The 24,416-nt window shown below is 41.4% G+C and overlaps 1 protein-coding gene across 5 annotated transcripts in view; it reads left to right on the plus strand.

The window, feature by feature from the left end:
* Nucleotides 1-24,416, plus strand: part of LOC110536168 (phosphatidylinositol 4-phosphate 5-kinase type-1 beta) — a 73,131-nt gene that overhangs the window by 34,655 nt on the left and 14,060 nt on the right. For 3 of the 5 annotated variants that reach the window (XM_036936041.2, XM_036936042.2, XM_090190915.1), the window contains exons 2-7: nucleotides 1,212-1,297; nucleotides 5,507-5,575; nucleotides 6,579-6,709; nucleotides 11,095-11,212; nucleotides 18,186-18,338; nucleotides 18,620-18,916. In XM_036936041.2, coding sequence (XP_036791936.2) covers nucleotides 5,507-5,575; nucleotides 6,579-6,709; nucleotides 11,095-11,212; nucleotides 18,186-18,338; nucleotides 18,620-18,916 — 768 coding nt within the window. In that variant the 5' untranslated portion in view covers nucleotides 1,212-1,297. The remainder of the gene's footprint in view (nucleotides 1-1,211; nucleotides 1,298-5,506; nucleotides 5,576-6,578; nucleotides 6,710-11,094; nucleotides 11,213-18,185; nucleotides 18,339-18,619; nucleotides 18,917-24,416) is intronic. The other 2 variants (XM_036936046.2, XM_090190913.1) reach the window with 1 other exon arrangement.

The raw sequence follows: 24,416 nt of genomic DNA on the forward strand, positions 1-24,416 counted from the left end.
TTCCCATGCTTTTTTTAAAAAGTTTCTGTTCCAGAAGAGTATGGAACACAACATTTTGAACAGAAATACAATGGTTCATTGGATCAGTCTAAAAGTTTGCACATACACTGCTGCCATCTAGTGGCCAAAATCTCAAATGCGCCTGGGCTGGAATAATATATTATGTCTTTTCTCTTGCATTTCAAAGATGATGGTACAAAAAAACGCATGTTTTTTTTTTTCTTTGTATAACTTTTTTCCAGATCTAATGTGTTATATTTTCGTACATTCCTTTCAAATGGTATCACAAATATGCATATCCTTGTTTCAGGTCCTGAGCTACAGGCAGTTAGATTTGGGTATGTCATTTTAGGTGAACATTTGAGGGGAAAAAAGGGTGGATCCTTAAGAGGTTTTAAACAACAAGACTCACTTTACACTTGCTGACATGTTCACATTAGGCACACACACTCTGGTGTGGCTGAATGGTGAATAAGAGCTTCTTTGTGCTGCAGGTCTGACTGTGTGTTGGCCCTGCCTGGGGCACCATTATTTCTCATACAGTACACTCTGAGGGTCTGCAGACTGTCTCTGTGCTTTACGAGGAGTCATTTATCCAGCACAGTTAGTGCAGCAGGCATGGCTGCTCACACCCCTTCTCTACCCCCACAGCAGAGCTCCTCTTTGTGGGAAAAAAAGGGGAGGTGTTAGTGATGTTAGGGAGGTTTGACTGATGTTATGACTGCAGCATCATATCTTGTTATGGCTGTGTGTGGAGGGTGATTTGCTCCTGAACAACAGCAGGGAGCCAGTAGGGCTGGGGAGGAAACACACACCATGCAAACTCACTAATAAATGCACTGAAAGACCCTATTGTCTAGCCGTCTAAAATAATGGATAATTGTCTGCAGGATTGTTCATCATTTCGGGTTTTGAAATAGATTAAATCCATTTGTTAACTGGTGGAAGTGTAAAAAAATAAATACAATTTAAATGAAATTGTTTTCAGAGGCCACTTGAAAAACAATTCCAATAATGAAACAGGCATATCTGCCGGAATGTCCCTGTTAATGAAAAAATATTTGCTGGTGGACATTTTTCCAAGTTTCTATTGAAAAATGAAAGAGGAGCAGCTTAATATTGAAGCGGAGGGCATTCTTCTACTGTTCTTTCACTCTGTAATGATAGTAATGTAATGGAGTATTTTCTCTATGTCTTCTTTCCTCTTCCAGAGGGTCTCTGTGGATTGAAATACCCCCATGACTAAGAGATGTGGTCGTGATCATTATTCCATTGGCAGAGCTTTTCACTAAGCAAGGTGGGCTCATTATACCTGCTTCACACTGACACTCCTATCTGCAGGGTCTTATTGATCAACATAACGACCAGATACTGTAGATACACTGTGCTAGCTTTACATCTTCACATTAAGGCAACCTCTTAAGAATTAAGCTTTAAGGAGCAATTCAGCATGACTGAATGTCTAGCATACTGTAGGTCCAAAAAAACAGATTTTCACCAAGGTTTCATGATGCTTGTATCTGAGATTGTTCTATACATCAGTTGGTGTCACTATAAACTTCGATATGAGGTCCTAAACTTAACATGAAAGTGCACCCTTGTAGCGGTGTGGGCTAATACAGTCAAAATGTTTGGGTAAGTTGAACCAATGGCAAGTTGAGCAAATTTAAGTGTTTTCTTCCCAGGCATAATGCAAAGCGTTATCGCTGGGATATGAAGTATCAACCGGGCCTGGCCTATGTTAAAAAAGTACAAAGTATTTGTTAGGTGTTAAGCCTGTGTTAAAATATGATTCAAATTATTAAAAGACAAAAAACTGAATTGTGTTTGGGAAATAAAGATAGACATGGTTTTAAATAGGTAGTGGAAATATTTAATTCAGTGCAGAATTTTGTTTGTCGGCGGCTTAACTTACCCTGTCCCACGACTCAACTTACCCCATACCTGACTGGCCTGCACAGAGCCCTGACCTCAACCCCATCGAACACCTTTGGGATGAATTGGAACGCCGGGCCTAATCACCCAACATCCATGCCCAACCTCACTAATGCTCTTATGACTGAATGGAAGCAAGTCACCGCAGCATTGTTCCAACATCTAGTGGAAAGCCAGAGTGGAGTGGAGGCTGTTCTAGCAACAAAGGGAGGACCAACTTCATATTAATGTCCATGATTTTGGAATGACATGTTCGACGAGGATGTAGTGTAACTCATCCAAATGGCTTTGACTTCTCAAAAACAGTATAAAGCTAACACAATATAATGCTCCGTCACCTTAATAATTTAGCAACTTACTCAGATAACTAGCAAGTTAAACTTAGAGGTCACGTTAACGCAGAATTCTTGCAGGAAAAAAAGATAAAATGCATAATAAAAAACCTTTCTGCGTTTTGTAAACTCAGATCTAAAACGCTAATTATTGTAATTTCTGCTCAGCATCAAACAAATTTTGTGCTTCAGTTGCACTTCTCCACTCAGATGAGAATTCAGGAATGGACATTCTATCATGTATCGGCAGACAGAGTTCAGACTGTGTAGCTACTTTTTCTGGTACTTTTCTCGGTGTGGCCAGTAAATTGCAAGATTACCTTTACACAAAACATTAGAAAATGAAGCTGGCTACATTCTTTATGATAAACATTGGAAATATGATGGCCATGGATCGTTTTTGGAAAAAATACCATGCTTTTTAATCGTAAACTCATTTTCGTGTGTGGCTGCCAGCCAAATAGCGTTGCACTTATGTTGTCATCTGATAACAATTAAGCTATTTTCTGCTGAATGGGTTGCACTAATATATTTTATGTGAAGAAAAACTATAGTTGCACGTCCCTAATCACTGTATTGAAGCAAAAAAATACTTGACATTCAATATAAAACACGACCCCTGTCAATACACACCTGCTCCCTCTTTCTCCATTTATGTAATTTACAAACAAACACTGTTCAGGGGAACTACAGTACGCTTCATAATGTAAAATTATGTGACGGGTGAAATGAAGAACATGATCTGCTTCATATTATATATTGCACAAGTTGACTGCAGGTACAGTTGAAGTCGGAAGTTTACGTACACTTAGTTTGGAGTCATTAAAACATGCTTTTCGACCACTCCACAAATTTTAAGTTAACAAACTATAGTTTTGGCAAGTCGGTTAGGACATCTCCTTTGTGCATGTCACAAGTAATTTTTCCAACAATTGTTTACAGACAGATTATTTCACTTATAATTCACTGTATCACAATTCCAGTGGGTCAGAAGTTTACATACACTAAGTTGACTGTGCCTTTAAACAGCTTGGAAAATTCCAGAAAATGATGTCATGGCTTTAGAAGCTTCTGATAGGCTATGACATCATTTGAGTCAATTTGAGGTGTACCTGTGAATGCATTTCAAGGCCTACCTTCAAACTCGGCGCCTCTTTGCTTGACATCATGAGAAAATCTAAAGATATCAGCCAAGACCTCCAAAAAAATTGTAAACCTCCACAAGTCTGGTTCATCCTTGGGAGCAATTTCCAAATGCCTGAAGGTACCACGTTCATCTGTACAAACAATAGTACACAAGTATAAACACCATGGGGCCACTCAGCGGCCCTACCACTCAGGAAGGAGACGCGTTCTGTCTCCTAGAGATGAATGTACTTGGGTGCAAAAAGTGCAAATCAATCCCAGATCAACAGCAAAGGACCTTGTGAAGATGCTGGAGGAAACAGGTACAAAAGGATCTATATCCACAGTAAAATGAGTCCTATATCGACATAACCTGAAAGGCTGCTCAGCAAGGAAGAAGCCACTGCTCCAAAACCGCCATAAAAAAGCAAGACTACGGTGTTGCAACTGCACATGGGGACAAAGTTGGTACTTCTTGGAGAAATGTCCTCTGGTCTGATGAAACAAAAATAGAACTGTTTGGCCAAAATGACCATCGTTATGTTTGGAGGAAAAGGGGGAGGCTTGCAAGCCGAAGAACACCATACCAACTGTGAAGCACAGGGGTGGCAGCATCATGTTGTGGGGGTGCTTTGCTGCAGGAGGGACTGGTGTACTTCACAAAATGGCATCATGAGGGAGGAAAATGATGTGGATATATTGAAGCAACATCTCATGACATCAGTCAGGAAGTAGGTCGCAAATGGGACTTCCAAATGGACAATGACCCCAAGCATACTTCCAAAGTTGTGGCAAAATGGCTTAAGGACAACAAAGTCAAGGTATCGGAGTGGCCATCACAAAGCCCTGAACTCAGTCCTATAGAAAATGTGTAAGGCAGAGCTGAAAAAGCGTGTGCGAGCAAGGAGGCCTACAAACCAGACTCTGTTACACCAACTCTGTCAGTATCAATGGGCCAAAATTCACCCAATGTTACGCCCTGACCATAGAGAGCCTTTTTATTCTCTATTTTGGTTAGGTCGGGGTGTGACTAGGGTGGGTAATCTAGTTTGTTTTATTTCTATGTTGGCCTGGTATGGTTCCCAATCAGAGGCAGCTGTTTAGCATTGTCTCTGATTGGGGATCATATTTAGGCAGCCATTTTCCCCACTGTTTTTTTGTGGGATCCTGTTTATGTGTAGTTGCCTGTGAGCACTCCATAGCTTCATGTTTCGTTTGCTTTTTTTCCCAATTGTTTTGTGCGTTTCGCGAAAAAAAAAGATGTGGAACCCATATCACGCTACGCCTTGGTTCGAATGTTATTTCGACGATCGTGACACCCAACTTATTGTGGGAAGCTTGTGGAAGGCTACCCTAAACGTTTGACCCAAGTTAAACAATGAAAAGGCTACCAAATACTATTTGAGTGTATGTAAACTTCTGACCCACTGGGAATGTGATGAAAGAAATAAAAGCTGAAATAAATGATTCTCTCTACTTAACTGACCTAAGACAGGGAATTCTTACTAGGATTAAGTGTCAGGAATTGAGAAAAACTTTGTTTAAATGTATTTGGCTAAGGTGTATGTAAACTTCCACTGTATTTACTTCAAAAGTAGCTACTTATATAATTTTTTTATTTTTTGAAAAACTTTTAAAAAATAGTTTTGACGGTATTGAAAAACCATCCCGTGGCTATTTGCAAATACCCCCGTATATAGGGTATACCACCCAAGCCTAGTAAACAATTGCTCAACTCTTCACTATATGCTTTTTGAACCCGGCACCCGACAACATTTTGTCACTACAAACGTTTGAGTTTAGCACGCCAATTTCTCCTTAGATTAAAAACGCGTACGTCATCAATCTACATGGTTCTATTAGTCAAAGTAAAACTTGAAGGCCTCTGTGTTCATCTAGTCTGGATTGAGAAAAAACGGTTGTGGAAAAAACTGTCTTTGTGAGCTGTGTCTTGAGTTAACATTATGCAATAATCCAAGATGAATTTATTCCTACTCAGTCAGTGAGAATTTACTGTATTCCTGTACCACTGACTTAGCACCTGAAAATACTGTTTATTTCATACTAATCTTGTGACCAGTGAGTTTCTTCATCTTCTGCTCTCCTCTCATCAGATGTCAACGACCACAGAAAATGGAGTGGGAGGGTATCGGAACACAAGCGGAGAGAAAACATACAAGAAGGTAAAGTTTCGTTCCGCCACACTTCCTCACTGCTCTCTCTGGCAGGGTTTGTTTGGCCTTTTATGAGAACCATGAAGGGAGGTTTAACAGTGAGTGTTGTTGGAATGAATTCCCATTCATCGCTAGGATGAAGTCCAAGAAGCTTTCACTTTTGAAGTCCTTTTAATGTCCTGCTTCTACACAGTTGGTACATGATGTCCTGACCTTTCAGAAGTAGCATGCCTGGGAAGCTCACAGTCCATTTGCTGCTTTACTGTATTTTCAGTTGGATTAGACATCAATGGTGGTGATGGGATTTTGGCGCACACAATGTAACAGGGCTTATTGCAAAAAGTGCAGGCTATTTGAAACATCTAGGTAATTTATTTGATATTTTCAGAACTATTGAAGCTACAGTGGGGCAAAAAAATATTTATAATACTTATTTTCCACCATAATTTGCAAATAAATGAATAAAAAATCCTACAATGTGATTTTCAGGATTTTTTTTCTCATTTTGTATGTCATAGTTGAAGTGTACCTATGATGAAAATTACAGGCCTCTCATCTTTTTAAGTGGGAGAACTTGCACAATTGGTGGCTGACTAAATACTTGTTTTGCCCCACTGTATGTAACAGTGTAATTTGTAAAAATAACCAGCCATCTTGGCATCAGCTGGCTTTCAATGTCATTACTGTAACGTGCTTGTTTCAGAGAATCTGACATTGTTTTCTGACTGTATTGTATGTTCCTGAACGCCCATCTTACATTTGCCTCCTTTATAAGACATGCCTCTAAAAGAGTTCTCAGTACAGTATCTCTAGGGAATTTGCTACCTTCTTGCCCTTTGGAGTTTATGCCTAGTTTGCTTTCCTTTTTAGCACTGTGAAAAAAATCTTTGTAAAAAGCACCATACAAATAAACATGTAATTGTAATTAAATGTATTGGTTGATTGCTTGATTGATTTGTTGATTGATTGATTTATGTGTTGATTGGTGTGTTTGGTTGTCTCTCACCCTCAGACCACGTCGTCGGCCCTGAAGGGGGCCATCCAGTTGGGCATCGGCTACACGGTGGGAAACTTGACCTCCAAACCTGACAGAGATGTTCTCATGCAGGACTTCTACGTTGTGGAGAGTGTCTTCCTGCCCAGGTGAGGAGCAGGGACATTACTGATGATTATAGTGATGCTACAGATGTAGAATCTTAATTTGATCACCTTGTTGCAGGAGAACTTCACTGCAATGCAGGAAATATAAAACTAGAAGTGTATTTGAGGTTTTAAAAGGCTTCTGAAGTTTATAAATACCACTTTGTTTGAAGATGTAATCCGGAGGCAGGTTTTCTATACAACAGCCTTCTGTGTGTTCTCTTTTCGACCCCCTCCGTGTATATGGAATCAAACGCAGAAATTTTATCATTCTCCTTAGCTATCATACTCTGCTTCCACCGGGCATTCCACTGGTTTCAAAACTCGGTCCTCCAGAAAGTGGAGAGCATTAGCAACTCTTTTGCAGTTGTGATATCTTTCCAAAAAGCTGTCTTAGAAAGTATTACCTACACACACTGAGCAGCTCTTCTTATAGACAGAAGCATGCTACATGGCAGACCAATCCGAACTCATCTCTCGGCATGTCCAGCCCATCCATTATCTCAGCCAATCATGGCTAGCGGGAAGGTTCCTGTCTTTCTGTGGCTAAACCAACTTGGCTCATAATTAAAATGTTGTATTCATATTTACAGATGGCATACAAGTTTGTTATTAAGGCACGTGAAAGTTCACATGTTCCAGAAGGCATTTCTGCCAAAAAACTTGTGAATTAGTGACACGCGACACAATCCTAGTTTCCAGAAACGAGCCACATATATTGTATTTATGTACGCTTTCACACAAAAACATGCTTTACATCCTGAGTAGATTAACCATAATGATAGGTCCATTAGAAACACTACAACCTATTTGTGGGTGCTGCTGTGAAGTGACTCATTGCCTTTCTGTAGTGAGCCTGTGAATGAAAAGAGGAACTTAGGTTGAGCTCAATCTGTCTGCTAGCTGAAATAGGATAGCTTCATGTCTGGATCACTTCATGAGACAAGAGGGAGGAGGCGTTCTCCTTAAACAGTATTGATGCACGGAGAGAGATGGATTCCCAGGGTTCATATCCCAAAGAATAGAAAAAGGAATCTATCATTTAACATGAGAATGAATCAGCTAGTTGAAGTCCTGGTGTGCGAACCCAGTCTCTCTAGTGGATTGAATACCCAATACCCTGGGAATCCACATACTGTGTCTCTTAATGCAAGTGCAAAATGTACTGCGTGCCATGCTTGGGCCATACAATCCTCTATCTTAATAATTACATCATCAGCTTAAAGAAACACATTATCTAACCCAGCACACACCTAGGAATTCTCACGCATGAACACGTACACACACATACATGCATCCAAATACACGCAAGCACACAAACGCGCACAAGCACACACACACAGCGTGTAAGAGATGATATCATTAGTGCCATCAGACCACGTCACTGTTTGAATAAGCTTCTCGTTTATGTCTCACACATTTTGCTCAAGATCTAGAGCAGGGGTGTCAAACTCATTTTGCCCGGGGGCCACATTTGGTCTTCCATGAGGTCCGGAGTGCTACACTGAAAATGTGTCATTATTTAATCTCTGTCAAAATGTGCATAGAAATAGTCCTCTATCCATCATTTTTGGAATTTTAGATGCTCCCGGACTGTCTAGCTTTCATTTCGGTGATTATTAGCGAGCTGGACACAGTCAATATGCTGTATGAATTTAAGTCCATAAAAATGTCTACACAGTTTCCATTCGTTTTTAGTCATTTTAAAGTATACTGATTTTGTTTACCCCTCCCCCAAAAATATAATTTTTATGATGTATTTTTACTCAAACCACCCGCGGGCCGGATTGGAACTGATCCGGCCCGCGGGCCATATGTTTGACACTCCTGATCTAGAGAATCTGTTCCTGAACAAAATGATCAAAAAAATTCAACAAACCCCTTCCCAAATGAAAAACAGTAAATCAAAAAATAATTTCAACCTCTTGATTGACTAGCCTCTTTCCTTTCAAGCCTTGCGGAGACTTGGACTAGGAAATGCTTTCTGTGTGTCACTTTCCAAATGGCACATCAGGACATGCAAATTTTGTCCTCCAATAGAAACTATATTCAAACATGCTGTCAGTTTATACTCACAGACTGAGTTTCACCATCATTATGCTAATTTCAACATACACTGAGTATACCAAATATTAGGAACACTTTCCTAAAATTGAGTTTCACCCCATGTTGACTCCAATGTTTCCCACAGTTGTGTCAAGTTGGCTGGATGTCCTTTGGGTGGTGGACCATTCTTGATACACACAGGAAACTGTTGAGCGTGAAAAACGCAGCAGCGTTGCAGTTCTTGACAATCTTCTGATGCAGCCTGGAATCGAACCAGGGTCTGTAGTGATGCCTCTAGCACTGAGATGCAGTGCCTTAGACCACTGCGCCACTCGGGAGCCCCAGGCTGGTTTTGGATGCCTGTATTTCTCAGACATTTTCTGACTCTCACATTGCTTATCTGGTGTAACTTGTCTAGTCGTATTTTCTCTAAAAGTACCCTATGAAAGACACTCATAGCTGTGTGAAGTTCTCCTTAGTCTAAATGGTTCTAATATGAGGCCTTGCACTCACAGCAGGCAGCACATGGCTCTGTGCAGCTGGAGGTAATTATCCTTGCTGCCCACACACACTACATAAGCAGTGTGATTTCATTCAGGAGGAGGCTGATAATCACAACTATTGTGTTACACAGCGGAGCCAGGTTGTAGCTTATCCTTTATCTTGGCCAGGTCGCAGTTGTAAATGAGAACTTGTTCTCAACCAGCCTACCTGGTTAAATAAAGGTGAAATAGAAAAAATATTTTTTTAAATCCCGTTGCTGAGTGAAAGCACTGCGGTACGGCTCAACATCTTAGCCAAGTCCAAAAACATGGTTTCAAAAGCAGCTTGGCGTTGAGATTCCCTGGAAAACACAGCCTTGTTAACCCACTGTTAATGGATTTAGGGGAGTTGTTATTCTCTAAAAGATTTCAAGGAGCATCTGGAGCTAAGCTAATCACCCAGCAGACCCCCTGTGTTCTGTTCCACCTGGCACAGCTACAGGCTCATGTTAAACTGGGTCAGTCTTTATGTGAGCCATGCCAGTATCTCATATAGTAGAGAGAGGAAGAAAGGAAAACAGAAATGTTTCTTATGTAGTCTTTCTCTCTTTCATTGGACACAGAGCTCATATCATCATAGTGCTAGTCTATTGTGTTGTAAGGTGTTGTGTTGTAAGGTGTTGTGTTGAAAGGTGTTGTATTGTGTTGTAAGGTGTTGTATTGTGTTGTATTGTGTTGTAAGGTGTTGTATTGTGTTGTAAGGTGTTGTATTGTATTTTATGATGTGGTGTTGTAAGGTGTTTTGTGGTGTTGTATGGTGTGGTGTGTTGCAAGGTGTTGTTTTGTTGTGTGGTGTTGTTGTGTGGTGTTTTATGGTGTTGTAATGTGTGTTATGGTGTTGTATTGTGTTTTATGGTGTGGTATTGTGTTGTATTGTGTTGTAAGATGGTGTGGTGTTGTAAGGTGTTTTATGGTGTTGTAATGTATTTTATGGTGTTGTAATGTGTTTTATGGTGTTGTAATGTGTGTTATGGTGTTGTATTGTGTTTTATGGTGTGGTATTGTGTTGTATTGTGTTGTAAGATGGTGTGGTGTTGTAAGGTGTTTTATGGTGTGGTATTGTGTTGTATTGTGTTGTAAGATGGTGTGGTGTTGTATTGTGTTTTATGGTGTGGTATTGTGTTGTATTGTGTTGTAAGATGGTGTGGTGTTGTAAGGTGTTTTATGGTGTGGTATTGTGTTGTATTGTGTTGTAAGATGGTGTGGTGTTGTAAGGTGTTTTATGGTGTGGTATTGTGTTGTATGGTGTGATGTTGTGTTGTAAGGTGTTTTATGGTGTTGTGTGGTGTTGTAAGGTGGTATTGTGTGGTGTGGTTTTGTGTTGTGAGGTGTTTTATGGTGTTGTAAGGTGTTGTATGAGTATTGTTTAGGGTAATCAGAGCTGTTCTCGCTCTCCAGGCTCTGACCTCTAAACAGGGCTGTGTGCCACTGGAATACCAGTTCATCTGGCTTGCCATCATGGGTTACTGTATTAATGTCAATACACACAGAGGTGTGTTGCGTTACTTCATGCCACGCTGAATGGAACTGACTGGGCTGAATGCTCTGACATGAAGATTGTGTTCTAGTTATAGCCCCCCCCCCCCCCCCCCACACACACACATTTTTGCTGAGACTGTGTGATATTTGTTTGCAAAATATCAGTCTAGATCAGTAATAGTGATAGTTTTCTACATTTGTGAACTGATCAGCTGAGATTTCTTTGTAAGGCTTTGTCCAAACTTACTTGCTTGTGTTTGTGAGGATATTCTAACTAACTGTTCTGTGTCTATGTTGTCTGGTTGGTCTTCTTTCCATCAGTGAAGGGAGCAACCTGACACCGGCGCACCACTACCCAGACTTCCGCTTCAAAACCTACGCCCCACTTGCATTCCGCTACTTCCGAGAGCTCTTCGGGATCAAACCAGATGACTACCTGGTAGGTCTATGCACTGCACCTGATCGAGACACATCCCATAGGTTAGAGTTCATCCTACCTATCATGTACAGTAGCTTTCTACAATAAATTCATTGGGATCAGTGGTGACTAAAGTGTATTTTACATGTATACATTTTAGTAATTTATCAGACACTTTTATCCAGAGCGACTTACCGGAGCAATTACAGTTAAGTGCCTTGCTCAAGGGCACATCGACAGATTTTTTTCACCTAGTCAGCTCGGGGATTCGAACCAGCGACCTGTTGAGCTTGTGATGAAATTGTATACATGTGCTTTTCTTATAACTCATTTATGTGTTCTATTCATGTGCTGTTCTATAAACCAATTTCTGTGTTCATGCAAGTGGCTGACTTAACGAATCCTCACTATCAGCAGCTGTAATTTGTCAGTACGCCCAGACCTTGTTTTGAGAATGAAATATATCTCAGTTTCAAGGTCTCAGTTTAGAGAGAAGAAGCCTTGTGAGGTGTTGGTCTGTCACATGTTATGAACTAGTATTGGTCAGTGATATGAATGAAACAAAATGGTAATGATTAATTAATTATGCTAAATCATACAAATATAACTTGTCTGTGTATAGCCGTATATAAGGGACTGCCCCAGCAGAGCTCCTGACAGACATTTACTATGGTGCATTAAGTTTGTTGGAATCTCTCCAGCGTGCTGACAAATAAAGAATGATTCAATTAAGATTGACTTTGAGTGTCCCTGTGTAAGAAGTTCCACATCAAGCTCTTAACCGCTAGTCTACCTGCCACCCTGTGAGAGCAGTGGTTTTTACCCTGTTCTACATGTCCAGCTGTGGTGGTGGTGATTGGGGTTGGGCTGGGTGTAAGATAATGGTCATGCTAATTGAGCATGCTTTCATTATGACGGGTTTAATTGTATCCCCTGCACATTGAAATGAAATGAGGCTGTAATTTCCCAGAGGGTGTGCGTGTATCAGGAGTTAACCCCGTGCTGATCGATCTAACTCAGGAGGCATGTCAGAGAGAGAGGCCCTTTAGGTCAAAGTCATTACCACTCTCTAGTATTCTGCTGTCATTATCACTGGAATAGGTGGAGCAGAGGATAATACACCATAGAGTTATAGAGTTCAATATGCAGCACTACCTACCATACAGTATATATACATATATCATACTGTATGCAGGAGCAGGCCTGGCTATTCACTGCATGATCTGTTATCTATATATTATTCCACTCACACATTACTTATCATTTGAAATGATTTTCTACCATTTTTTCTATTATGCCCATAGCTTGAGGTTTTGGATGAACACTCTTTACGTCAAGGCTGTTTTAGCCAGCCTCACCACAACTCTTATGAATGCCCTACCACACTCTGCATTTATGATCTGTAATCATTGCTAGCAGACAAAAGGCTACACGACAGGCAAAGAAAGAGTGAAAGCCAGAGAGGGGCAGATTGGAAGTGGGAGAGAGAATGAAGGGTGATGCAAACACGGTCTTAATGTGTGTCCTTGTATTGATTATGCATTTATTCAGAGACCGGAGCAACAAATCAGCTTAATTAAGACACACACACACATACTACCCCCCAGGCTACTGAATGCAAATGCAGATATATTGCGGATGTGTTTGTGCTGTGGGCTCAACGTGATTGCAGACTGCCATCAGTCTGTGGAGAACCCCATGCCTTCTCTCTCTCTCTTATCTATCTATCCATCAGAATACACAGTGCTGTTTCCCTTTTACTGCACTTATCATTAAAGTTAGTGTTTAATGGACACAGCACTACTGCCTTTCTTCACTGACTTCCCCTATTCCTTTGATTTCCACATAGAAGGGGTTCTGTTAGACTAAGGCTTTTCTGTTCATATGGAGAACAACACAAAATATGTTCTTGGAACGGTTGTTGTATGTGGGCTCTATTGCCAGAGGCTCATCTCATGTAAACTAAACTGGAAATGTTCTTGTGTGTACAGACATGGGCTTTGTTTGTGAAGGTACAACTGATAAACACACACACATGCTGGTGGAAACAATACATTCACCCGTGCCCTGAGGCTTATTGCTGGCCTTACGTGGGGTTGGGTGTGTGTGGGGTTGGGTGTGTGTGTGAAGTAGGGGTGTGTGTGTGTGTGTGTGAAGTAGGGGGGTGGGTGGGTGTGTGTGTGTGTGTGTGTGTGTGTGTGTGTGTGTGAAGTAGGGGTGTGTGTGTGTGTGAAGTAGGGGTGGGTGTGTGTGTGTGTGAAGTAGGGGTGTGGGGGGGGGGGGGGGTTGGGTGTGTGGGGGGGGGGGGGGTTGGGTGTGTGTGTGTGGGGGGGGGGTTGGGTGTGTGTGAAGTAGGGGGGTTGGGTGTGTGTGAAGTAGGGGTGTGTGTGTGTGTGTGTGTGTGAAGTAGGGGTGTGTGTGTGTGAAGTAGGGGGGTGTGTGAAGTAGGGGGGTGGGTGGGTGTGTGTGTGTGTGAAGTAGGTGTGTGTGTGTGTGAAGTAGGTGTGTGTGTGTGTGTGTGTGTGTGAAGTAGGGGGTGTGTGTGTGTGAAGTAGGGGGGTGTGTGTGTGTGGGGGGGGGGGTTGGGTGTGTGTGAAGTAGGGGTGGGTTGGGTGTGTGTGTGTGTGGGGGGGGGGTGTGTGAAGTAGAGGTGTGTGTGTGTGTGTGTGAAGTGGGGGGGGTGTGTGTGAAGTAGGGGGGGGTGTGTGTGAAGAAGGGGTGTGGGTGTGTGTGTGTGAAGTAGGGGTGTGTGTGTGTGTGTGTGTGTGAAGTAGGGGGGTGTGTGTGTGTGTGTGTGTGTGTGTGTGTGTGTGTGTGTGTGTGTGTGTGTGAAGTAGGGGGGGGGGGGTGTGTGTGAAGTAGAGGGGTGTGTGTGAAGAAGGGGTGTGTGTGTGTGTGTGTGTGTGAAGTAGGGGTGTGTGTGTCTGTGTGAAGTAGGTGTGTGTGTGTGAAGTAGGGGGGTGTGTGTGTGTGAGGTAAGGGGGAGGGTGTGCGTGCATGGGTGAGTGTTAATGAAATACCGTGCTAGAAAAGCCACGCAAGCATCTTTGAATGAATGAAACAGTATGTTTGCATTCCAGACCACACCAATTGGAATACAACTTGTTCTTTTTTAACCACACAATAAACAACGGACGGTGTGTTAGGTGTTTGTCCATGGTATAAGTTGTGTTTTGTAAATCAGGCGAGAACCTTGTTGTCGTGAGGATTAGGCAGCTCGTTCAATGACCACAGGACTTGATTGAGGCAGCACAAACAGATCTGCGACTAGGTTATGGTTGTACAGGCATACTGTACCTCACCAGTTGAATTGTTTTGTTGTTTTTACAGGCATATTAAACCAGTTATGTTGTGTTGTTGTTTTTACAGACATATTAAACCAGTTATGTTGTGTGTTGTTTTTACAGGCATATTTAACCAGTTATGTTGTGTTGTTGTTTTTACAGACATATTAAACCAGTTATGTTGTGTGTTGTTTTTACAGACATATTAAACCAGTTATGTTGTGTGTTGTTTTTACAGGCATATTTAACCAGTTATGTTGTGTTGTTTTTACAGGCATATTAAACCAGTTGTGTTGTGTGGTGTTTTTACAGACATATTAAACCAGTTATGTTGTGTGTTGTTTTTACAGGCATATTAAACCAGTTGTGTTGTGTGGTGTTTTTACAGACATATTAAACCAGTTATGTTGTGTGTTGTTTTTACAGGCATATTAAACCAGTTGTGTTGTGTGGTGTTTTTACAGACATATTAAACCAGTTATGTTGTGTGTTGTTTTTACAGACATATTAAACCAGTTATGTTGTTGTTTTTACAGGCATATTAAACCAGTTATGTTGTTGTTTTTACAGACATATTAAACCAGTTATGTTGTTGTTTTTACAGGCATATTAAACCAGTTGTGTTGTTGTTTTTACAGACATATTAAACCAGTTATGTTGTTGTTTTTACAGACATATTAAACCAGTTATGTTGTGTGTTGTTTTTACAGACATATTAAACCAGTTATGTTGTTGTTTTTACAGACATATTAAACCAGTTGTGTTGTTGTTTTTACAGGCATATTAAACCAGTTATGTTGTTGTTTTTACAGACATATTAAACCAGTTATGTTGTTGTTTTTACAGGCATATTAAACCAGTTGTGTTGTTGTTTTTACAGGCATATTAAACCAGTTATGTTGTTGTTTTTACAGACATATTAAACCAGTTGTGTTGTTGTTTTTACAGACATATTAAACCAGTTATGTTGTTGTTTTTACAGGCATATTAAACCAGTTATGTTGTGTGTTGTTTTTACAGACATATTAAACCAGTTATGTTGTGTGTTGTTTTTACAGACATATTAAACCAGTTATGTTGTTGTTTTTACAGGCATATTAAAGCAGTTATGTTGTTTTTACAGACATATTAAACCAGTTATGTTGTGTTGTTGTTTTTACAGACATATTAAACCAGTTATGTTGTGTTGTTGTTTTTACAGGCATATTAAACCAGTTATGTTGTGTGGTGTTTTTACAGACATATTAAACCAGTTATGTTGTTGTTTTTACAGGCATATTAAACCAGTTATGTTGTGTGTTGTTTTTACAGACATATTAAACCAGTTATGTTGTTTTTACAGACATATTAAACCAGTTATGTTGTGTGTTGTTTTTACAGACATATTAAACCAGTTATGTTGTTTTTACAGACATATTAAACCAGTTATGTTGTGTGTTGTTTTTACAGACATATTAAACCAGTTATGTTGTTTTTACAGACATATTAAACCAGTTATGTTGTGTGTTGTTTTTACAGACATATTAAACCAGTTATGTTGTTTTTACAGGCATATTAAACCAGTTATGTTGTGTGTTGTTTTTACAGACATATTAAACCAGTTATGTTGTTTTTACAGACATATTAAACCAGTTATGTTGTGTGTTGTTTTTACAGACATATTAAACCAGTTATGTTGTTTTTACAGACATATTAAACCAGTTATGTTGTGTGTTGTTTTTACAGACATATTAAACCAGTTATGTTGTTGTTTTTACAGACATATTAAAGCAGTTATGTTGTTGTTTTTACAGGCATATTAAACCAGTTATGTTGTTGTTTTTACAGACATATTAAACCAGTTATGTTGTTGTTTTTACAGGCATATTAAACCAGTTATGTTGTGTGGTGTTTTTACAGGCATATTAAACCAGTTATGTTGTTGTTTTTACAGACATATTAAACCAGTTATGTTGTTGTTTTTACAGGCATATTAAACCAGTTATGTTGTTGTTTTTACAGACATATTAAACCAGTTATGTTGTTGTTTTTACAGACATATTAAACCAGTTATGTTGTTTTTACAGTCATATTAAACCAGTTATGTTGTTTTTACAGACATATTAAACCAGTTATGTTGTTTTTACAGACATATTAAACCAGTTATGTTGTTGTTTTTACAGACATATTAAACCAGTTATGTTGTGTGTTGTGTTGTGTGTTGTTTTTACTGGCATATTAAACCAGTTATGTTGTGTTGTTGTTTTTACAGACATATTAAACCTGTTGTGTTGTTTTTACAGACATATTAAACCAGTTATGTTGTTGTTTTTACAGACATATTAAACCAGTTATGTTGTGTGTTGTTTTTACAGACATATTCAACCAGTTATGTTGTTGTTTTTACAGACATATTAAACCAGTTATGTTGTTGTTTTTACAGACATATTAAACCAGTTATGTTGTGTTGTTGTTTTTACAGGCATATTAAGCCAGTTATGTTGTGTGTTGTTTTTACAGACATATTAAACCAGTTATGTTGTTGTTTTTACAGGCATATTAAAGCAGTTATGTTGTTTTTACAGACATATTAAACCAGTTATGTTGTGTTGTTTTTACAGGCATATTAAACCAGTTATGTTGTGTGGTGTTTTTACAGACATATTAAACCAGTTATGTTGTGTGTTGTTTTTACAGACATATTAAACCAGTTATGTTGTTTTTACAGACATATTAAACCAGTTATGTTGTGTTGTTGTTTTTACAGGCATATTAAACCAGTTATGTTGTGTGGTGTTTTTACAGGCATATTAAACCAGTTATGTTGTGTGTTGTTTTTACAGACATATTAAACCAGTTATGTTGTGTGGTGTTTTTACAGACATATTAAACCAGTTATGTTGTGTGTTGTTTTTACAGACATATTAAACCAGTTATGTTGTTGTTTTTACAGACATATTTAACCAGTTATGTTGTGTTGTTGTTTTTACAGGCATATTAAACCAGTTATGTTGTGTTGTTGTTTTTACAGGCATATTAAACCAGTTATGTTGTGTTGTTGTTTTTACAGACATATTAAACCAGTTATGTTGTTGTTTTTACAGACATATTAAACCAGTTATGTTGTTGTTTTTACAGACATATTAAACCAGTTATGTTGTTGTTTTTACAGACATATTTAACCAGTTATGTTGTGTTGTTGTTTTTACAGGCATATTTAACCAGTTATGTTGTGTTGTTGTTTTTACAGGCATATTAAACCAGTTATGTTGTGTTGTTGTTTTTACAGGCATATTAAACCAGTTATGTTGTGTTGTTGTTTTTACAGACATATTAAACCAGTTATGTTGTTGTTTTTACAGACATATTTAACCAGTTATGTTGTGTTGTTGTTTTTACAGACATATTTAACCAGTTATGTTGTGTTGTTGTTTTTACAGGCATATTAAACCAGTTGTGTTGTGTGGTGTTTTTACAGACATATTAAACCTGTTATGTTGTTGTTTTTACAGACATATTAAACCAGTTATGTTGTTGTTTTTACAGACATATTAAACCAGTTATGTTGTTGTTTTTACAGACATATTAAACCAGTTATGTTGTGTGTTGTTTTTACAGACATATTAAACCAGTTATGTTGTTGTTTTTACAGACATATTAAACCAGTTATGTTGTTGTTTTTTCAGGCATATTACACGAGTTATATTATGTGTTGTTGTTTTTCTCCTCAGTACTCTATCTGTAATGAGCCTCTGATTGAGCTGTCCAATCCCGGGGCCAGCGGCTCTCTGTTCTACCTGACCAGCGATGACGAGTTCATCATCAAAACCGTCCAGCACAAAGAGGCTGAGTTTCTCCAGAAACTACTCCCAGGTTACTACATGGTGAGTAATTTACCCAATCTGGTCTGCGTTCCCTATACAGTGCACTACTTTTGACCAGGGCCCATAGGGCTCTGTTTAAAAGTAGTGCACTATATAAGATTTAGGGTTCAGTTTAGGTTGCAAACCTAGTCTCAGGCCTTTTAAACAGTGGAAAAATACTGAGGTTTAAGGTTTGGGATTAATGGTTAACTGAGTATTCAGAGCTATATGAACTCTAACCAATCCAGAACCTTAATAATCTACTAACTGCAATCCACCTCTCTCCCCACATCCACACACAGAACCTGAACCAGAACCCACGCACGCTGTTGCCTAAGTTCTACGGTCTATACTGCATCCAGTCTGGAGGCGTCAACATCCGGCTGGTGGTGATGAACAACGTGCTGCCGCGCTCTGTCAAGATGAACTACAAGTACGACCTGAAGGGCTCCACCTACAAGAGACGTGCCTCCAGGAAGGAGAGAGAGAAGGCCTGTCCCGTCTTCAAGGACTTGGACTTCCAGGACATGCATGAAGGGCTCTACTTTGACGCTGACACCTACAATGCACTGATGAAGACCCTACAGAGAGACTGCCTGGTAGGTGTAGACTGGGACATGTGTGTGTGTGTGTGTGTCTGTCCGTCTGTCTGTCTGTCGGCTCGAACTCTGACTGTGTGGTAGGGCCTGGTGAAGCTGTGCTACAACACTGTCTTGAGTACCAAGAAAAGCAGATTATACAGCTGGTTTGAATGTTATGTCATTTCGACTTGCTGAGTCATCCCAGTATTGCAACGCATCTCAGCAAACACATGGCAGGAGCAATTTAACAAAACAAAGCAGATTCCTCACATTCTTTCAGTATTGTATGCAGATTATGGAGAGTCGTTCTGGCTTTTCCAGTCATGCTAGAATTAGAAACTAGAAGTACTATCAGATGAGAAGGCTCAGTTTACAGCACTATCTGTACGCTCATCTCTACAGTCTGCTGTTTTCATTCCCAAACTCTGGACTTAAATGGCCAAACTCCTGGTGATGTCTTCCCTTGGACATTGGGTCAGATGCCAGAAGAAGGAAAGGGCACAGATTGTATTTGTAGTTGGACTCCCTCTGTCTCTGGGAAATCAGCAACCTCTCCCATTCAAACAGGATACTCTGCACTCAGTACACACGCTCAAATAGTATACACTGCATACACGTACACACACGCATATATACTAATGCAAGTATGCACACACGCACGCACGTGCGCCACACCCACACACACTCGCTCTCCACTCTTCCACTTCAAACTCTGCTACATTGTATACAAGCCTAGAACAGTGTGTGTGATTGTAGGGTTGGACAGAGTGTTTTGAGAAAGGGAACTGTGTGTTGCTGCAGTGTTTGGCACTGGGACTGTGTGTTTCCACTGTGGGTTCATTGGGAGCTCTGAGCTCTGTTCAGTTCCATGACAGCTCTCCAAACACTGAGTGTGATTAAGAAATGTTCCCAGCAGCGTGAGAGCGAGAAAGTAAGGGAGCGCACCAGCCTAAAGATAGGAGTCCAAACTGAGGCTGCATTCCTGTCTATTTCAGAGCAATCGCCACCAGATTAGCCTGTCTAATCTAGTGAAGTAGTGGGATCCGAGCTATTGTTCAACAGAAAGAGAACACCACAACTCTGCTCTGAGCAAGGAGCTACTTTGCCACACCTAAAATGTACATAGAACAAACAGGACCACAACAAGTCAAGCTGGAGATCTATAGGCCTACAGCACTACTATGCTGTACACTGTGTACAGAACATTAAGAACACCTGCCTTTTCCATGACATAGACTGACCAGATGAATCCAGGTGAAGCTATGATCTCTTATTGATGTCACCTGTTAAATCCACTTCAATCAGTGTAGATGAAGGGGAGGAGACAGGTTAAAGAAGGATTTTTAAGCCTTGAGACAATTGAGACGTGGATTGTGTATGTGTGCCATTCAGAGGCTGAAATGGGAAATTCATAAAATGTAAGTGCCTTTTGAACGGGGTATGGTAGTAGGTGCCAGGCGCACCGGTTTGTGTCAAGAACTGCAACGCTGCTGGGTTTTTCATGCTCAACTGTTTCCCGTGTGTATCAAGAATGGTCCACCACCCAAAGGACATCCAGCCAACGTGACACAACTGTGGGAAACATTGGAGTCAACATGGGGCCAGCATCCCGCTTCCGACAAAAGGGGGATGGGTCTCAATATTAGGAAGATGTTCCTAATGTTTGGTATACTCAGTGTATATCTGTCTTATCTCCCTCTGTTGTCATTGTGCTCTGTTCAGACCTACACTACCTGTTTGTGAATAGATAATTGGTTGATTGATTGAAAACACGTAATCAATCATAATGTGGACTGTTACAGATCATATGGTGAATAGTCTTATTCAGCTATTATTATACAGTATAGTTCTTACATAACCCTATGTACTGTACATAACCCTGGCCGCCTTGGCTAGCTCTGAAGGGATGAAGGGATATATCTCATGTGGGAGAAGAATGAAGTTGCCCCTAGGCAGTTTAGTATTTTCAACAGTTAAGTTATAGTTAGTATATGTGGAGGTTTAGCTTATCCTAGATCTGTGCCCCTAAGGACAACTTTAAACCAGAGGCTGTTAAGCCTGTGTTGTAACAATGTGGGTGTTGTCCCTGACAGAGAGAGCATGGTAGTGTCTGTCTGTCTCTGTCTCTGTCTGACGGCACAGGGTGCTTCACTCTGTCTCCAACCAGGATGTAGACATCAGGAAGTAGACCAGGAACAGTAAGGAAGACACACTTCCTGTTTAAGGTATCCAACCTTTGAAAACTTGGAAATGTTATAGCCTACGATGTGATTGTCAAGGACATTTGTTTTACTCCCCCATAACAATGTCATGGCTTCTGTGAACCAGTTTTTTACCACTTTCATTGTATCGGAGACTGAGCTGTTTTTCAACAGCAAACGAGAAGTGGTGACTTAATGAATGGAGTTAGTCTGCATGAGTAGCACGGTGTTGTGGGTATATATAGGCCTGTTTGGTAACAGGCTGTCCTGTGTGTTTCTGATGACTCTCCTTTGGGACACCGCCTGGAGTCACGCCTCGATGGATTTGGCTGCTATAGCTGGCTGATTCATCTCCTCTGCTCTCCTTGTGTTTGTTAACTAAACTCACACACTCCTCAATGTTGACTTTCTATTAGCTCAGAATGGTGGGGAAAGGATAACAGTGGTTCACAGATAGGGCTGTGACGGTCATGGAATTTGGGTGACGGTAATGGGCCGGCCAAATGACCGTGGTCACCGTAATAACCGTTTCATGATGGTCTTCATCTGTAACCGTTGGTTACACAGTTATTCAGTAATTGTGCCAGCCCTATTCACAGACACTCTAAGATGACCTCTTGTTTGAAGTCTTTTAGACGACCTCTGTCTCTCTGTCCCTCCCCATCTCTCTTCTCTCACTTCCTTTGTACTTCAAAGTATAAAGAGAACAGTGTTTCATGCAGGTCATTAATGTGCCAGGCCCAGGTTTTATAATGACTGTTTGTTTGTGTCTGTCTGGGGTGGGGGGCTGTGTCTGGGGGGGGGGGGGGGGGGCTGGAGCACAGTGTCTTTGACGTCATGATTCTGACACAATGTTTGTTTTTGAAATGTCTCCTTGTGTAAATGTCTTCCTCTTTTGTCTTTTGTTTAGTAGGGAGAGTTGTTAAGAGACAAAAATACATTCTGTAACTGTAACCCTGAACAGAAGTTATTGTGGTACGTCTGAGCAGTGGTTGTACTGTAAGTGACTGGACTGTAGCTAGTTTGTTATTGTCACGGCTTCCTGCCTTCCCCTCCAGAGCAGTAAGCAAAGCGCCCCCTAAGCAGAATCTTTGTCCGTTTCCATGAGTAAGCAGTAAACCCCTAGCCACAGAGCCTGCTGCCACACCGAAAAACAGGAGTGGGATCGAGAGGGACGTGGGTGAGGGGGGGAAGGAGATTCAGCCAAGGTATGGAGGGGAGGTAAGGGGTGAGATGAGAGAGGGGGACCAGGAAGTGTCTGCTGCTGAATGTGGGTCACTGAGGGAAATGTAGAGTAGTATGTTTTTCCTTCTTCTCCTCTCTCCATCTCACAACAAACTAAGAACATTAATAAACCATGCCCAGTCCTATGACTGGAGAGGGGAGTGGGGGGGGGGGGGGGGGGGGGTGACAATGTACGTCACTGCACTGCAGGGCTCTGAGATGTTGTTCAGAGGATGACAATGTCAAATGGAATGACAGTTTAGCGAAGGGTACAATGTTTTGTAAGGGGTTGCCAATCATGAGGTCTGTTTGTGACTAGGGAAGAGGGACGTGGAGTGGCATTTAACTTGATGTCTGCAAAGGTTTTTGTCTGGGAATGCCCCTATTAATTTGAGACGGAAACAAACACGTATGCTCACATGCACGCACACACACAGCGCCACACACACACACACACACACACACAAAGGGGCCGGATTAATGCAGGGGCTGAAGCTTCTGGGCTTCAGCCCCGATAATAAGGAAATATAAACTGTATAATAACTGCATAATGTGACTGGTCAATTGTGTGAATCAATGGCTAGGTCCAAGAGGCAATGTTCAAAATACAACAGAGAGCATCATTTAGCGACAGAGGATCAATAGTTTATAAAAAATAACTGTGGATTAAGTTTTATCACAAGAACATTTGGGTATCTGCCAAAATAAATGAAACACCAACATAAAGTGTCTTAGTGATTTCTTAATCCTGCCCTGCACAAACACACAGAATGTTTGGGATTTATTTTCTTCTCATTATTGTTATAGAACTCGTGGCGGGTCATGTTGTCCCCCTCTCCTCCTGCCATGTCATGTTGTCCCCCTCTCCTCCTGCCATGTCATGTTGTCCCCCTCTCCTCCTGCCATGTCATGTTGTCCCCCTCTCCTCCTACCATGTCATGTTGTCCCCCTCTCCTCCTGCCATGTCATGTTGTTGCCATGTCATGTTGTCCCCCTCTCCTCCTGCCATGTCATGTTGTCCCCCTCTCCTCCTGCCATGTCATGTTGTCCCGTCTCCTCCTGCCATGTCATGTTGTCGCCATGTCATGTCGTCCCCCTCTCCTCCTGCCATGTCATGTTGTCCCCCTCTTCTCCTGCCATGCCATGTTGTCGCCATGTCATGTTGTCCCCCTCTCCTCCTGCCATGTCATGTTGTCCCGTCTCCTCCTGCCATGTCATGTTGTCCCGTCTCCTCCTGCCATGTCATGTTGTCCCCCTCTCCTCCTGCCATGTCATGTTGTCCCCCTCTCCTCCTGCCATGTCATGTTGTCGCCATGTCATGTTGTCCCCCTCTCCTCCTGCCATGTCATGTTGTCCCCCTCTTCTCCTGCCATGTCATGTTGTCGCCATGTCATGTTGTCCCCCTCTCCTCCTGCCATGTCATCTTGTCCCGTCTCCTCCTGCCATGTCATGTTGTCCCCCTCTACTCCTGCCATGTCATGTTGTCCCGTGTCCTCCTGCCATGTCATGTTGTCCCCCTCTCCTCCTGCCATGTCATGTTGTCCCCCTCTCCTCCTGCCATGTCATGTTGTCCCCCTCTCCTCCTGCCATGTCATGTTGTCCCCCTCTCCTCCTGCCATGTCATGTTGTCCCCCTCTCCTCCTGCCATGTCATGTTGTCCCCCTCTCCTCCTGCCATGTTGTCCCGTTTTCCTCCTGCCATGTCATGTTGTCCCGTTTTCCTCCTGCCATGTCATGTTGTCCCCCTCTCCTCCTGCCATGTCATGTTGTCCCCCTCTCCTCCTGCCATGTCATGTTGTCCCCCTCTCCTCCTGCCATGTCATGTTGTCCCGTCTCCTCCTGCCATGTCATGTTGTCCCGTCTCCTCCTGCCATGTCATGTTGTCGCCATGTCATGTTGTCCCCCTCTCCTCCTGCCATGTCATGTTGTCCCGTCTCCTCCTGCCATGTCATGTTGTCCCCCTCTCCTCCTGCCATGTCATGTTGTCCCCCTCTCCTCCTGCCATGTCATGTTGTCCCCCTCTCCTCCTACCATGTCATGTTGTCCCCCTCTCCTCCTGCCATGTCATGTTGTCCCCCTCTCCTCCTGCCATGT

The sequence above is a fragment of the Oncorhynchus mykiss genome, chromosome 11 (genome assembly GCF_057628025.1).
Source record: "Oncorhynchus mykiss isolate SJ-2025 chromosome 11, ASM5762802v1, whole genome shotgun sequence".
In the NCBI taxonomy this organism is placed as follows: Eukaryota; Metazoa; Chordata; class Actinopteri; order Salmoniformes; family Salmonidae; genus Oncorhynchus; species Oncorhynchus mykiss.